The 14,635-nt window shown below is 42.7% G+C and overlaps 2 protein-coding genes across 3 annotated transcripts in view; one reads left to right on the forward strand and one right to left on the reverse strand.

The window, feature by feature from the left end:
• Positions 1–9,435, reverse strand: part of PDE12 (phosphodiesterase 12) — a 95,768-nt gene extending 86,333 nt beyond the window's left edge. Inside the window, exons 1-3 of one of the 2 annotated variants that reach the window (XM_032153939.2) lie at positions 8,022–9,435; positions 6,311–6,389; positions 3,733–6,136 (exon numbers count right to left, since the gene is read on the reverse strand). In XM_032153939.2, coding sequence (XP_032009830.1) covers positions 5,694–6,136; positions 6,311–6,389; positions 8,022–9,329 — 1,830 coding nt within the window. In that variant the 5' untranslated portion in view covers positions 9,330–9,435 and the 3' untranslated portion in view covers positions 3,733–5,693. Of the gene's footprint in view, positions 1–3,732; positions 6,137–6,310; positions 6,390–8,021 lie in introns of those variants that run through there. The other variant, XM_032153940.2, reaches the window with a different exon arrangement.
• Positions 9,436–9,757: 322 nt separating this feature from the next.
• Positions 9,758–14,635, forward strand: part of DNAH12 (dynein axonemal heavy chain 12) — a 258,401-nt gene continuing 253,523 nt past the window's right edge. The window contains exon 1 of the mRNA XM_058439110.1: positions 9,758–10,026. The gene's annotated coding sequence lies outside the window, so the exon portion shown is untranslated. The remainder of the gene's footprint in view (positions 10,027–14,635) is intronic.

Here is a 14,635-nt window from a genome sequence, read left to right on the forward strand (position 1 = left end):
CACCTACTATATACCCATAAAATGTTTTTAAAAGTTGCTAAATATGTTCTTTTCTGGAGAAAAACTTTGTTTTTAATTTTTTTAAAAAAGGGCTATGTGTGGTGGCTCACACCTATAATCCCAGTACTTTGGGAGGCTGAAGCGGGAGAGTCATTTGAGCCCAGGAGTTTAAGACCAGTCTGGGCAACATAGAGAGACCCCCATCTCTACAAACAATTTAAAAAATTAGCCAGGCATGGTGGCATGCACCTGTAGTCCCAGCTATTCAGGAGGCTGAGGTGGGAGGATAGCTTAAGCCCTGGAGTTTGACGTTGCAGTGAGCTATTATCATGCCACTGCGCTCCAGCCTGGGCAACAGCAAGACCCTGTCTTATTAAAAAAAAAAAAAAAAAAAAAAAATGTGTGCTGACTGGGTGGGGTGGCTCATGTCTGTAATAGCACTTTGGGAGGCCGAGGTGTGTGGATTGCTTGAACTCAGTTCAAGACCAGCCTGGGCAACATGGTGAAACCATTTTTTTTTTTTGTCTACAAAATATACAAAAATTGCCAGGCACGTTTGCTCACACCTATAATCCCAGCACTTTGGGAGGCCGAGGCGGGTGGATCATGAGGTCAGGAGTTCAAGAGCAGCCTGACCAACATGGTGAAACCCCATATCTACTAAAAATACAAAAATTAACCAGGCATGGTGGCACACACCTATAATCCCAGCTACTCAGGAGGCTGAGGCAGAACTGCTTGAACTCGGGAGGCGGAGCTTGCAGTGAGCCAAAATTACGCCGTTGCACTCCAGCCTGGGCGATAGAGCAAGAAAAAAAAAAAAAAAAAAAAAAATATATATATAATATATATATATATATATACAACAAAATTAGCAGGTGTTCCCAGCTATTTGGAGAGGCTGTGGTGGGAAGATTGCATAAGCCCAGGAGGTGGCGGTTGCAGTGAGCCGTGATGGCACCACTGCCCTCCAGCCTGGGTGACAAAGCCAGACCCTGTCTCAAAAAAGAAAAGAAAAAAAAAGTGTTTATATTATCCAGTATAAGAAAGCCAACTAAACAAAGCCTATCCAATTCCCCTACTGAACCATCTTCAATATATAAGGAACACAAATGGTATGAAACTATCACAAATGCAACCTAGGAATACTTCAATACACTAAAAAAAAGTACATCAACACTTCCTGATAACATCATTAAAGTGAATTACTGAGCAAAATGGACTGTGTTATATAAATGCTTTGACATACATTCAATACATAAATTGGACAGAAGATAGAGATGAATAATTCAGTTTTCTGTGAAATTTTGCAAGGAAATTTTAAATTATGAGTAAAAATCTAATACTGACAATATGAACATGGATTTTTGACAACCCAGAGTTTGCTAGCATAGCAGATAGGTGAACAGATTTACTATATTTAAGATTATTTTGCCATTTATATATAAAATTAAAATTTAGGCCGGGTACTGTGGCTTATGCCTGTAATCCCAGCACTTTGAGAGGCTGAGGCAGGCAGATTACCTGAGTTCAGGAGTTCAAGACCAGCCTGGCCAATATGGTGAAACCCTGTCTCTACTAAAAATACAAAAATTACAACCAGTACTATATGGTTATTTTGAAGTTAGTGCTAAGAAAAAAAAAAAATCACCAAGTTAATACAGCTCTAGTATTTTCAACATTTAAAAAAGTACTTTCACATAAAGTGAAAACACAGAATTTATATATTACCCATGTCAGTTAAAGCTGTTAAAAATTGTCCTCCCTACCCCCTACGAAATGAAATCTAGAGTGGTTTTTTGGAGACAGGGTCTTGCTCTGTTACCCAGGCTGGAGTGCAGTGGCACCTTGATCACAACGCACTGCAGGCTTGACCTCATGGGCCCAGGTGATCCTCTGGCCTCAGCCTCCTGAGCAGCTGGGACTACAGGCATGCACCACCATGCCTGGCTAATTTTATTTTTTGCAGAGATAGGGTCTCACAATGTTGCCAAGGCTGGTCTTGGACTCCTCAGCTCAAGTGATCCTCCTGCCTCAGCCTCCCAAAATGTTGGGATTACAGTCAAGAGCCACTATGCCTGGCCTTCTAGATAGTGTTGCCTTCCCGTACTGTATTAAGCAAATTATTAAAATTCTCAAAACACTGAAATATTTTTTATTTGTGTTTAAAAAATTCGTTTTCAGGGCAGGGGGAGGGATAGCATTAGGAGAAATACCTAATGTAAATGACGAGTTAATGGGTGCAGCAAACCAACATGGTACATGTATACCTATGTAACAAACCTGCACGTTGGGCACATGTACACTAGAACTTAAAGTATAATAATTAAAAAAGAAAAAAGAAAATTAGTTTTCAGTTATGGAAGGTTGGGCTTGTAATCTCAACTACTTGGGAGGCTGAGGCAGGAGGATCATTTGAGCCCAGGAGTTTGAGGCTATAGTAAGTTATGACTGCACCACTGCACTCCAGCCTGGGTAACAGTGAGACTCTATCTCTTAAAAAAATTATGCTGAGAATATTTTCTGAGTTGTCACATGGGTCTTGTGATAAACTAATAATGCAAACTTTTATTTTTCATTACATATAAATATTGGATTTATCCCAACCAAACTAGTTTGCAGGGAACCTCTGCCTTTATTTCATGGCTGGAGAATGAGATACAAAAGACGTCAATTTCCATCGTAAGAACTTTCCACAGTAGTGTTCTTTGGACATTCTCTCCCTTGTATTAGGCTCCTCAGAAATCTATCTCCAGACTGAAACCAGCACATTCTGATGAGATCATAGCTTAGTACTCAGAATAATCACTACTCAGTGGAATTCTTGAAATTTTGAAACAACTGATTTTAGCATACAGAATTTCAAAAAGAACATACATTACAGCCAGAAACGATTGTTTGCTCACGAATTACGATTATTGGCAGACACATTTGCTGTAGCGGCAACCGTGCAAGAGTTCATTTTAACAGAATAATATGTTCTGAAATACTCTTTTATAATCAATATAAAATTTTAGAATGTTAATTCCTATAGCAAGAACTTGTGACATTATAAAATGTGGTTTACCATAGAAAGTCACTAGATTTCCCATGTTTTCTTAGAATTAAATGTACTAAAAAATCCAAATGTAATAGAAAAATGCAATCACATAGGTGCTTTAAACAGACATTTCTGAATAACACTGCATTCTAACTCGTAAGTACAAAGAAATGTGTATGCTATTTATACATTTTCTTAGTGTTCCCTACCTTTGGACTCCAATCATTTTTAACGTATCTGTATACTGGAGATTTGATCACAGTATATGGCACTTCACAATAACATTCCATGTCCTAATAATCTGAAATGCCTGTATACAATCTTGAGTATATTGTTTAGTCAGAAAACATCAAAATTAAGGATATAGGACATGGAATGTCTGTTAAGTGCTGAGTTTTTCCAACTAGAGTTTAATCTAGCCAGTGTTAATGTGGAACCTGTATGCTTTTTTCATGGGCATGTTTGAATTTTTTCTTTCAAAACGTTTCTCAACTTCTTGACGTAACACTTTGTTTTCTCCCAAGTCACTCTAAGGGTTCTATCAACATCTTTCTTTGAAAGCAGCCCAAAAACATTTTTAAAAAGAAAAAAAAAAAATCACAAGAGAATCAAGTTTTGGTTTTAACCTATTATTTACGTATTTGTAAACTGCTGTTAAAATGCTCTCAAAAATGTTATTTAGGAAGGCACAATTTGGTAGCATCAATTTTTTATTTATAGTTTTTTCTAAACAAGATCCCAAGAAACTTCCACTTTAATTTTTCCCTTGGAGTACTTAAAGTACTTCAAGGTTCAATGTCAAGTGCAGATAAAACCCCTTCATTTTCAAACTTACTAAGAGTTAACAATACATTTGATAGTGAGCAGAATATGAAAGTACAGATGTTATCAAAAGAGGAAAATTCTTATGATACTGGGTTCAGAGATTAAAGAATTTGAAACAAGGGCTTTCATGACTGGGGAAAATCAAAGCTTTTCTTGAAGGGGGTGGGCTTTTACTACTCGAGCTATTAATTAAATGCAGAAATGAGATAACATAGTTATCCTGAACATCAAAAAAGCAACAGCTAATACAGCTAATGCATTATAAATAATGTATTTGATAATTGAATTAGTAAAACCTGGTTACCACTCTAGGCTAGCCACTAATCAGTATAACCATTTGTAGTTTCTAATTTTAAAAAGTTTGGCTTCATATTTAAATTTCCTTTTACTATATATATATTACATATATACACACTGTTGTCTGTAACTCAAACTATAATGCTTGTCTGTAAAAACAATAGTTTTTTATTTCGAGATGCTTAAAAGTCCCACTACTCACCTTTTTTCCTGTTTATAAAAACCAACAATTTTGAAATTACTTCTAGCATAGATATGCTCAATGATTCATCCAAAATTTCAAGCCCATATCAGTAGGTAGTTTTTCATAAAGTAATGTGCTATATTTTCTAATATCATATGGTCAAATACCCTGTTCATTTATGAACATTTTTCATGGGCAAGAGTAACTAAAGACAATGGGATCAAGCTGAATATGTTGCTACTCACTTTGAATACTAAATTGTGCTTGCATCCTAAAAATTAAAATGAGCTGCAGTAAGAATTAGAATATAAACTGTGTTCATTTGTACCATACACTAAAAACTAAAATCCTAAAAATAAGAATGAAAATACCTTACTTGTTCATTGAAAAATGAAAGATGAGAAGCAATAACAATTGGTGACGATTTATTTTTATCTTTTGTTAAAGCTCTGAAATTGTAGTAAATTGCTAACTAAATTGAGGTAGAGGTAGACCCTAATGTTACTCCTTCCATGTGTCAAGTCTCTCACCTTAGGTCTCTAAGGTCACCTATAACTTAAGTCTCTCACCCTTAACTTATATACATTTTCCCTCTTAGTACATAAGCATGATTCATTTTGGAATGTGTTGTCACGAAAGAAAAATTAAGATCATTCAAATGGTACTTTAAAAATTCTGAACTACTAGCTAAAAAAATTCTCTTATAAAAATGTACACAAGGGCCAGGTGTGGTGGCTCATGCCTGTAATCCTAACACTTTGGGAGGCCGAGGAGGGTGGATCACCCGAGGTCAGGAGTTTGACACCAGCCTGGCCAACATGGCGAAACCCCATGTCTACTAAAAACACAAAAATTAGCCGGGTGTGGTGGCGCATGCCTGTAATCTCAGCTACTTGGGAGGCTGAGGCAGGAGAATGGCTTAAACCCAGGGGGTGGAGGTTGCAGTGAGCCGAGATTGTGCCATGGCACTCCAGCTTGGGCAACAAGAGTGAAACTCCATCTCAAAAAAAAAAAAAAACCAAAAAAACAAAAACAAACAAACAAAAAACACGATAATTCAATCTTCCTTTTCTGAGAGTCTCAAGTGGGAGAAAAATAACTCAATTTTCTATTTTGCTAGTAATAAATATATTTGTTTCTCCTCCAACTGTAGAGGAAAACAAGGAAAGAGAAGATGTATGATGCAAACATTATCAACAGTTTCATAACGAAGACAGGTAACATAATTATGAGGGTTGAACATTTTACCATTCCTCTTTGAAGGTTACATATAAGCTTTGATTCATATTAAATTTTCTGCTAAAACAACTACTTCCTTTTCAGACTTCAATTCCATTAAACACACATCTATTTCCATTTTAAATCACATACAAGTGCTATGTGATCAGAGGGATGGGAAACACTAGGTAAGGCCTGGTGGGTGGTAACTTCTTCGTGACTAGGTAATGGAATCACCTGTTCAACCTCTAAAGCGTTTAAGTCAATGAAAATGTAATCTAGACATCCATGAAAGCCACCAACATAATTTGTGTAAGCAGGTTCACCACAAGCACTTTTCAGATTGAAGAAATGCGTAAGAGACATGTTGCATCTTTCCTCCTCCCCATTGGAAGCCCAGTCTTCATGATCCTCTGGAATGCTGCCATTGATGACAAAATGATACATTCCTGTTGATGGTGTACTATTAAAGTCCCCACAAAATATAACTGGTATGCCAGGATACAGATCACATGAAACATGTCTAATGTGAGCCAAGGCTACTGCCATTTGAATGAGGCGAATATACCCACCTATGAATATAAAAAACATTAATGTAAGTATTTTTTAAAGTTCTCTTTAAGTTAAAAAAGAAAAACTACACAAATTACAGTCTCTGGGTGACGTTCAAGATATATATTTGTGTAAAACAGCTTTAAACAACCTTAAGCGTGTTTAAGTCACTTGTGATACCAAATAAAACCTACCTTTAGGATGCCAGTAAAGATGGGTATTAGCAACACATATCCTTTTAGAAGAGTCCTTTGTAGACTGAAGAACTGAAACCTAAAATAAACGGAAAGTGCCAAGAGTTCAGTTGGCATTTGCAAATCTCCTAAATGTTTTTGTTTCTTTGTTTGTTTGGTTTTTTGGGTTTTTTCGAGACAGAGTCTCACTCTCTCAACCAGGCTGGAGTGCAGTAGCGCGATCTCGGCTCACTGCAAGCTCCGCCTCCCGGGTTCAAACAATTCCCCTGCCTCAGCCTCCCGAGTAGCTGGGACTACAGACACGTGCCACCACGCCTGACTAATTTTTTTGTATTTGTAGTAGAGACGGGGTTTCATCGTGTTAGCCAGGATGGTCTCGATTTCCTGGCCTCGTGATCCACCCGCCTCGGCCTCCCAAAGTGCTGGGATTACAGGCATAAGCCAGCACGCCCGGCCTATTTTTTATCTAAGACTATATGGCGAACTAACGTTTTCTTCCATCTCCTTCCCTTGGTGAACTAGGACTGCAATCATGAAATCCGACTTGTTATTTAAGTTTCATGATCTACATGACTAGGTTCAGTGTAACATGTTTTAATAATAGTCCAATATAGGCCGGGCGCAGTGGCTCACGCCTGTAATCCCAGCACATTGGGAGGCTGAGGCGGGCGGATCACGAGGTCAGGAGATCGAGACCATCCTGGCTAACATGGTGAAACCCCAAACCCCGTCTCTACCAAAAAAATTAGCCGGGCGTGGTGGCACGCGCCTCTAGTCCCAGCTACTCGGGAGGCTGAGGCAGGAGAATCGCTTGAACCCAGGAGGCGGAAGTTGCAGTACGCCGAGATCGCGCCACCGTACTCCAGCCTGGGTGACAGAGACTCCGTCTCAAAATAATAATAATAATACTCCAATATATAAAGCTAGTAATATAAACAATGCATTTTACATGACAACACTTTGACTGGAGAAAGTGTTTTCAAGCGTAAGCACAGGCTTTGGAGTCAGGCAGACCTGGGTTTGAATACTCATTTTACCATTTATAGCAATGTGACCTGCAAAAAGATGCTTTTCTAGCCAGTTTCATACTGGTAATCACTGACAATACCATCCACCTCATGGACTGTTGTGTGGAGTCAATTAAATGATCTTATAAGGTGCATGAAACATCTTAGGTGCTCAAAAAAATGGTAGCTGCTCTTCTTACTATGAACAAAATCAATTACTTAAAAACTTTAACACACGAATGAGATCTATAAAATGGGAATAGGGGAATTACTGTGAAGATTTAATGAGCCTATGATTTAAAAAAAACTAGTTTATATTTATGGAGCACTTCAAAACACACCACGCTCTTAAATTTTAAGTACTTTAAAATGTGCCAGAACAGTGCTTGGCAAGCAGTAAAAAAACATTAGCTACTACTGTTCTTGCATTTAGCGTGTGTCCCTCTCGCTAGATTGTAAGCACTGTAAAAGTCCCTGCTTGTCTTGTTCAAGGCAACCTGCAGTGTGGCAGACACACCAGAGGTGTTCAAAAAATATCTGCTGAATGAATGAAGAGTAAACTTTGTGCTGAAGATACAAGGGCAAACACACCTTTCAACAATATCTGGATACTTTCATCGCAGTTTTAACCCCCACCTCATTCCTCGCCTTCCTGCCCCCTAAAAGTGGGACAGTGTGTGAAGAGACGGGCGGAGCTACTTTACCTGAAGAACAGAAGATCTCTGGAGCACCTTCTCCTGCGCTGATGGGTACAAAACTAGTTTCTCCAGCAGTTCTTTGTGGAGTGGGTCGGACTCGAGGGCTTCGTAGAATGAAATGTCATGCTGGCTAAGAAGGCTGAACTTAGACTTTCGGTAGAAAGTGGCCAGGCCTTCGTGCTGCTTGATTCGAAACACCCCCTCGAGCCCGAAGGCCTCTAAGGCGGGTACCAGGCTGTCAGAAAACACTGCGCGGTCAACCTCCTGCAAACAGATGACATCGGCGTTGTAGCCGGTGAGTTCCTTCTGGATAAGGTTCTGGCGGTAGTCGAGCTCCAGGGCGTAGGGGGCACAGTATGGGTACAGAACCGTTCGCGAGAACTCAGTCTGCGCGTACGTGTCTGCCAGGATGTTGTAAGAGACAGTGCGGATGAGAGCGTCCTCCGTCACCTTCTTCGTGTAGAGATGCCGGTGGTCAAAAGTGCAGGTGCCAGGCCCAGCCTCTACCACACATACACTTTCCAACTCCCGGCTGGGCCCAAAGCGCTGCCCATCGCCTGGGGTGCAGTGAAGCTTGAGCCTTAGCCCGATGTCCGCATTGGACGGGGTGTAGACGCGCTCCTCCACATCAGTCTCAATCCAAGAAGAAGAAGGTGAGGAGGGAGACAATGACGAGGGGACACCGACCTCGGGCTCCGTGGCTCCGGGCTTGGCTTCCTTATACCAGCGGAAAAGGGAGCTGGCGGGATCCCCAAATTCGAGGCTGAGTTTGGGGCACACAGGGAACCCGGCCATGATGTAGCGCGGCAACTGCAGTTCGGTGAAGGCGGGCGGGTTGCGCTCCACCTTGTACTTAACATCGCCGATCTGCAGCACCGCGCCGTCTTGCCAGGCATCCACGTTGAGCACGTCCTCAGCCACTGCCTCTTCCCGGTAGTACAGCTTCACCACGGGCTCGCAGGCCACAGCCGGCTCGGGTCCCGGCCCTGAACAGGCCGCACCGCCGCTCGCATTAGGCCGGCTCTTCCTGCTCTTCTTGGCGGCGGCCGCCTTAGCGTGACCCTTTAGGGCATTGGTAGCGATGCGGCTGAGGACTCGACCCAGCGGCTCGCTCTGGTCGCGCTGCATGTTCTTGTGGCTACCATCAGCCAAAGCGAATGACAGGCTCAGCTTGGGTTCCGAGGGTACACAGCGCACTACAGCGCGCTCCATCGCTCCCGCCGCTGTCTGGTTCTCCGCTTCAGCCCGGCTCAGCTTCTCCACCGCCGTCCGGATCACCCGAAGCGCGGCGCGGGCGCCTGGGAGCCTCCACATGAACCTGGTGGCCTAGCGGTCGACAAGACCCGCGGCCGATCAGCGGCCTACTGTCAGGTGGAGCTGAGGAGCCGAGGCCGCCGGCTTTGACTCATTCAGACCTCGCGACTTCCGGCTAGCGAAGAGAGGGAATGAAGTGCTTCCGCCTCGCACTTTCGCCTAGCGCGTAGACACTCATGTCTGTAATTCTCTGAAGATTAATTTTTACCTACAAGATAGGTCAGAATTATAGGGAAGTGAAGACAATATAAAGGTGTCAGAGGAAGATACTAGATTCCACAGTTTTGTCGAAAGTGCATGCTGGTGACGGGAGGGCATGCCCTCCAAGCCGGAAGTGGATGGGGTGGTGTCACGTGTTCCGCTTCGCTGGAGGAGGTGGACACCTGTCTTGGAATCTTGGCTGGCGAACTCTCCTCCCTGCGCCTGGCGCTGGACTGCGCTAGGACGTGGAGGCCTCTACCCGTATTGCGAGCTTTACTCGCAGTGTGGAAGGTGTTGCCCAGTTCATCTCCACAGCTTTGCCGACCCTGATCGCTCGTTTCGGTGGCGTGGTGGGTTCACCCCAGGCTGAGCCAGCGCCTAAGCACCGAGCAGAGCCTTTGTGGTAGTTAATAACGAACGATATACAATAACTCCGTTTAGTGAGCGCAGACTATGCGAGAAACGCTACACACACTAGCCTCATATTTCTTATGAGGTAGGTCTCATTATCCGTCGCTTTACAGATGCAGAGTCCCGAGATATTACCTGTTCGGGTCACACAACTATTAATTGGCAGAAAGAAATAGTACTGACAAACTGCGGAAGGCTGTTTGTTATTTTTTATTAGAGACAGGTTGTCACTTTGACGCCCAAGCTGGAGTGCCTGATCATAGCTCGCTGCCCCCTCGAACTCCAGGGCTCGTGCGATCCTCCCGCCTAACCCTCCCAAGTACAAACAGGCAAGAGCCACCCAGTGTTTATTTTTAGTTAGTAAACAGATAGGAAGACTCTTTCTATTTAGAGTTACTACATTTAACAAATAAAATTACAGGATCTCAGTTAAATTCAGTTTCAGATAAGGAATAATAATGGGGCATACTTATATTAAGAAATGGTTGTTTATCTGTTTATTTTTTTATTTTTTACGTAGGGTCTTGCTCTTTCACACAAGCTGGAGTGCAGCTGTGCGATCTTGGCTTACTGCAACTTCGTTTCGTGCCTCAGCCTCCCAAGTAGCTGGGACTACAGGCACACACCACCACGCCCAGCTAATTTTTGTATTTTAGTAGAGAAGGGCTTCATCATGTTGCCTGGGCTGGTCTCGAACTCCTGACCTCAAGCAAGCCCCCCGCCTTACCCTCCCAAAATTCTGGGATAACAAGTGAAAACCACCTCCCCTGGGCTAAGGAATCGTGCACTTTATTGGTATTTCTTTTAAAGGTCTTGAAGAAGCCGGGCGCAGTGGCTCACGTCTGTAATCCCAGCACTTTGGGAGGCTGAGGCGGGTGGATCACCTAAGGTCAGGAGTTCGAGACCAGCCTGGCCAACATAGTGAAACCCCCATCTCTACTAAAAATACTAAAAATACAAAAAATTAGCTGGGCGTGGTGGTGCACGCCTGTAATCCCAGCTACTAGGGAGGCTGAGGCAGGAGAATTGCTTGAACCTGGGAGATGCAGGTTGTAGTGAGTTGAGATCACACCATTGCACTCTAGCCTGGGCAACAAGAGCGAAACTCCGTCTCAAAACAAAACAAAAAAAAGGTCTTGAAGAACGAATGAATTGCTTTACCTGTAGACCAGAAAGCGGTCCAGTGTGATGAGTACGGTGAGACCAGGGGAGAGTAGCAGATAAGAAAGATACGCATCCACCAGATTGTTTAGTGCATTCTAAGCCATAGTATAAAGTTCTGGATTTCTTCTAAGAGGGCCATTAGAGTTGTTTTGCTTGCAATTATGGAAAAGCTTTAATTTTCATTTTCTTGAAAGGGGAAAAGCTAAAAACATTTGATTTTAATTGCAAGAAAAAAGGTGTTTGATACTGTAATTGTCATTGGCCTCCATGTAATTATTTTTTTATTTTTGTATTTTTGAGATGGAGCCTCACTCTGTCACCCAGACTGGAGTGCAGTGGTGTGATCTCAGCTCACTGCAGCCTCCACCTCCCGGGTTCAAGTGATTTTCATGCCTCAGCCTCCCAAGTAGCTGCCATGTCTGTGCGCTGCCATGTCTTTGCACTGCCATGTCTGGCTAATTTTTGTATTTTTAGTAGAGATGGAGTTTCATTATACAAAATTTAGATGGGGTTTCTCCATCTCTACTAAACATGGTGAAACCCTGTCTCTACTAAAAATACAAAAATTAGCTGGGTGCAGTGGCAGGCGCCTGTAATCCCAGCTACTCAGGAGGCCGAGGCAGGACAATCTTTTGAACCCGGGAGGCAGAGGTTGCAGTGAGCCGAGATCGCACCACTGCCCTCCAGCCTGGGAGAGAGAGCAAGACTCTGTCTCAGAAAAAAAAAAAAAAAAGAAATATCTTCAGAATTTAATTTAGACATTTTGGCTGTATCAGTTGGTCAGACAGATCTATGCTTTCTTTGCTAGATGTTTTAAAGTCATAAAACTGTTGCTTCCGTGATATTTTTAATACTTGCTTGATTTGTGTATAAGTTAAAGCTATGAGGTCTGGCTGCTGGGCTCCCCTGAAACCTTGCACACATTTTGATATAAGCTTTTGTCTTTGGCTTTGGGCCTCTGGATTCTGAGATCTAGACGGGTGGCCATGGTGAAGCCTGGAAACATATGTGTGTCTGTATCACCTGGACCACCAGCTGCACGTAAAGCTGAGTGCAGTATGGCCCTGTCCTCCCTGGCGCAACTCTGCATCCTTATCATGTTGGGAGGGGTTGGAACCTCCACCATCATCTTCACAGCTTTATCCTCTGTACTGGGCTCTATACCTGGTATGTAAATCCAGGACACAGATGGGCTCTGCCCTTCATAGCTGTCCTGGTGCCACATGGATACGCAGGAACAGGACGACTGGGGCTGGAGAAGAACAAAGGAATATTGGGAAAAGGGCCTGCGTCCAATATCTGAAAGGCCTTGGTTAAGATGAGACTGGCTGATGCAGGGTTAGGTTAGTTTTGTGTTTTCTTTGCTCTTTATTTATTTATTTTTTGAGATGGAGTTTCACTCTTGTTGCCCAGGCTGGAGTGCAGTGGCATGATCTTGGCTCACTGAAAACCTCCGCCTCCTGGGTTCAAGCGATTCTCCTGCCTCAGCCTCCGGAGTAGCAGGGATTACAGGTATGCATCACCACACTCAGCTAATGTTGTGGTTTTAGTAGAGACAGGGTTTCTCCATGTTGGTCAGGCTGGCCTCAAACTCCTGACCTCAGGTGATCCACCCGCCTTGGCCTCCCAAAGTGCTGGGATTATAGGCATGAGCCACCACGCCCAGCCACTTTTTTTTTTTTTAAGACAGGGTCTCACTCTGTCACCCAGGCTGGAGTGCAGTGGCAACATAATAGTTCACTGCAGCCTTGAACTCCTTGGTCTCCTACTTTAGATACACGCCACTACACCCAACTAATTGTTTTTTATTTGTTGTAGAGATGGGGGATCCCACTATGTTGCCCAAGCTGGTCTCAAACTCCTGGGCTCAAGCGATCCACCTGCCTCAGCCTCCCAAAGGGCTGAGATTAGCAGTGTGAGACACTATACCTGGTGGCTTTGTTTTTTCAAAATAAATAACTTTCTAGGATGGAAGGGGCTTAATGAAAATAAATAAATAAATAACATAAATGGCTAGTTTTGCTTTCCATAAGCAAATGAAATACAATTGTTAAGAACAAGTAAATTCGATAAGTGTGAATGGGATAAGGTTAAATAAACTTGTCATAGTTTCAAAAACTTTTTCAGTAATTTAAAATCTTAAAGTCATGCTGTATTAAATGAAGTAATAGATAATTATAAATTGTCTGCATTGGCTGAGCACAATGGCTCATGCCTGTAATCCCAGCACTTTGGGAGGCTGAGATGGGAGGATCATTTGAGCCCTGGGCAACATAGTGAGACCCCATCTCTTTTTTTTTTTTTTTGAGACGGAGTCTTGCTTTGTCACCCAGGCTGGAGTGCAGTGGCATGATCTCGGCTCATTGCAAGCTCTGCCTCCCGGGTTCACGCCATTCTCCTGCCTCAGCCTCCTGAGTAGCTGGGACTGCAGGCACCCGCCACCACGCCCAGCTAATTTTTTGTATTTTTTAGTAGAGACAGGCTTTCACCGTGTTAGCCAGGATGGTCTCGATCTCTTGACGTCATAATACGCCCACCTCAGCCTCCCAAAATACTGGGATTACAGGCGTAAACCATTGTGCCTGGCCCGAGACCCCATCTCTTAAAAAAAAAAAAAAGGAAAATGTCTGAGTTATTTCTAAGTGAAAATACTGAAACATTAATTATTAAACTTAAGTTTATATACTTCGATGTCTTTTTTTCCATTTTTCCCACTTATTCTCAAGTTCTGTTTTTTTTTTTCATTTTTTTGATGTCTTGTTTCATACGATATAGAAAGCTAAATATATTTGGATTCATTAATAAACAACACATTGAGAAAACATATCTTTTTAGAAATTATTAAGTGGCTCTTATCTGCAAATACTGATATAAAACAATTCAAAATTACCGACTTCCTGGGTTTTCACTAGAAATTAGGGTTACTAAGAGTTAAAATGCAAATTAATATACGTAATTAAAACTACTGAAAGTAAGAAATAATTTTGTGGCGGGCGCGGTGGCTAATGCCTGTAATCCCAGCACTTTGGGAGGCCGAGGTGGGTGGATCACGAGGTCAGGAGATCGAGACGATCCTGGCTAACATGGTGAAACCCCGTCTCTACTAAAAATACAAAAAATTAGCAGGGCGTGGTGGCAGGTGCCCGTAGTCCCAGCTACTAGGGAGGCTGAGGCAGGAGAATGGTGTGAACCCGGGAGGCAGAGCTTGCAGGGAGCCGAGATCGCGCCACTGCACTCCAGCCTGGGCGACAGAGCGAGACTCCAGCTCAATAATTAATTAATTAATTAATTTTGTATACAGAGTATGATAAAAACAACATATCTTTTTAGTGAGGAAAAGTTAAGTCATGAGTATATGTGCTTTTGTTTAAAAATTTTTGTTTTGGCTGGGCACAGTGGCTCATGCCTGTAATCCCAGCACTTTGGGAGACTGAGGTGGGTGGATCACGAGGTCAGGAGATCGAGGCCATCCTGGCTAACATGGTGAAACCCCATCTCTACTAAAAATACAAAAGAAATTAGCTGGGCGT

This window comes from Hylobates moloch, unplaced genomic scaffold, assembly GCF_009828535.3.
Source record: "Hylobates moloch isolate HMO894 unplaced genomic scaffold, HMol_V3 SCAFFOLD_5, whole genome shotgun sequence".
Lineage (NCBI taxonomy): Eukaryota > Metazoa > Chordata > Mammalia > Primates > Hylobatidae > Hylobates > Hylobates moloch.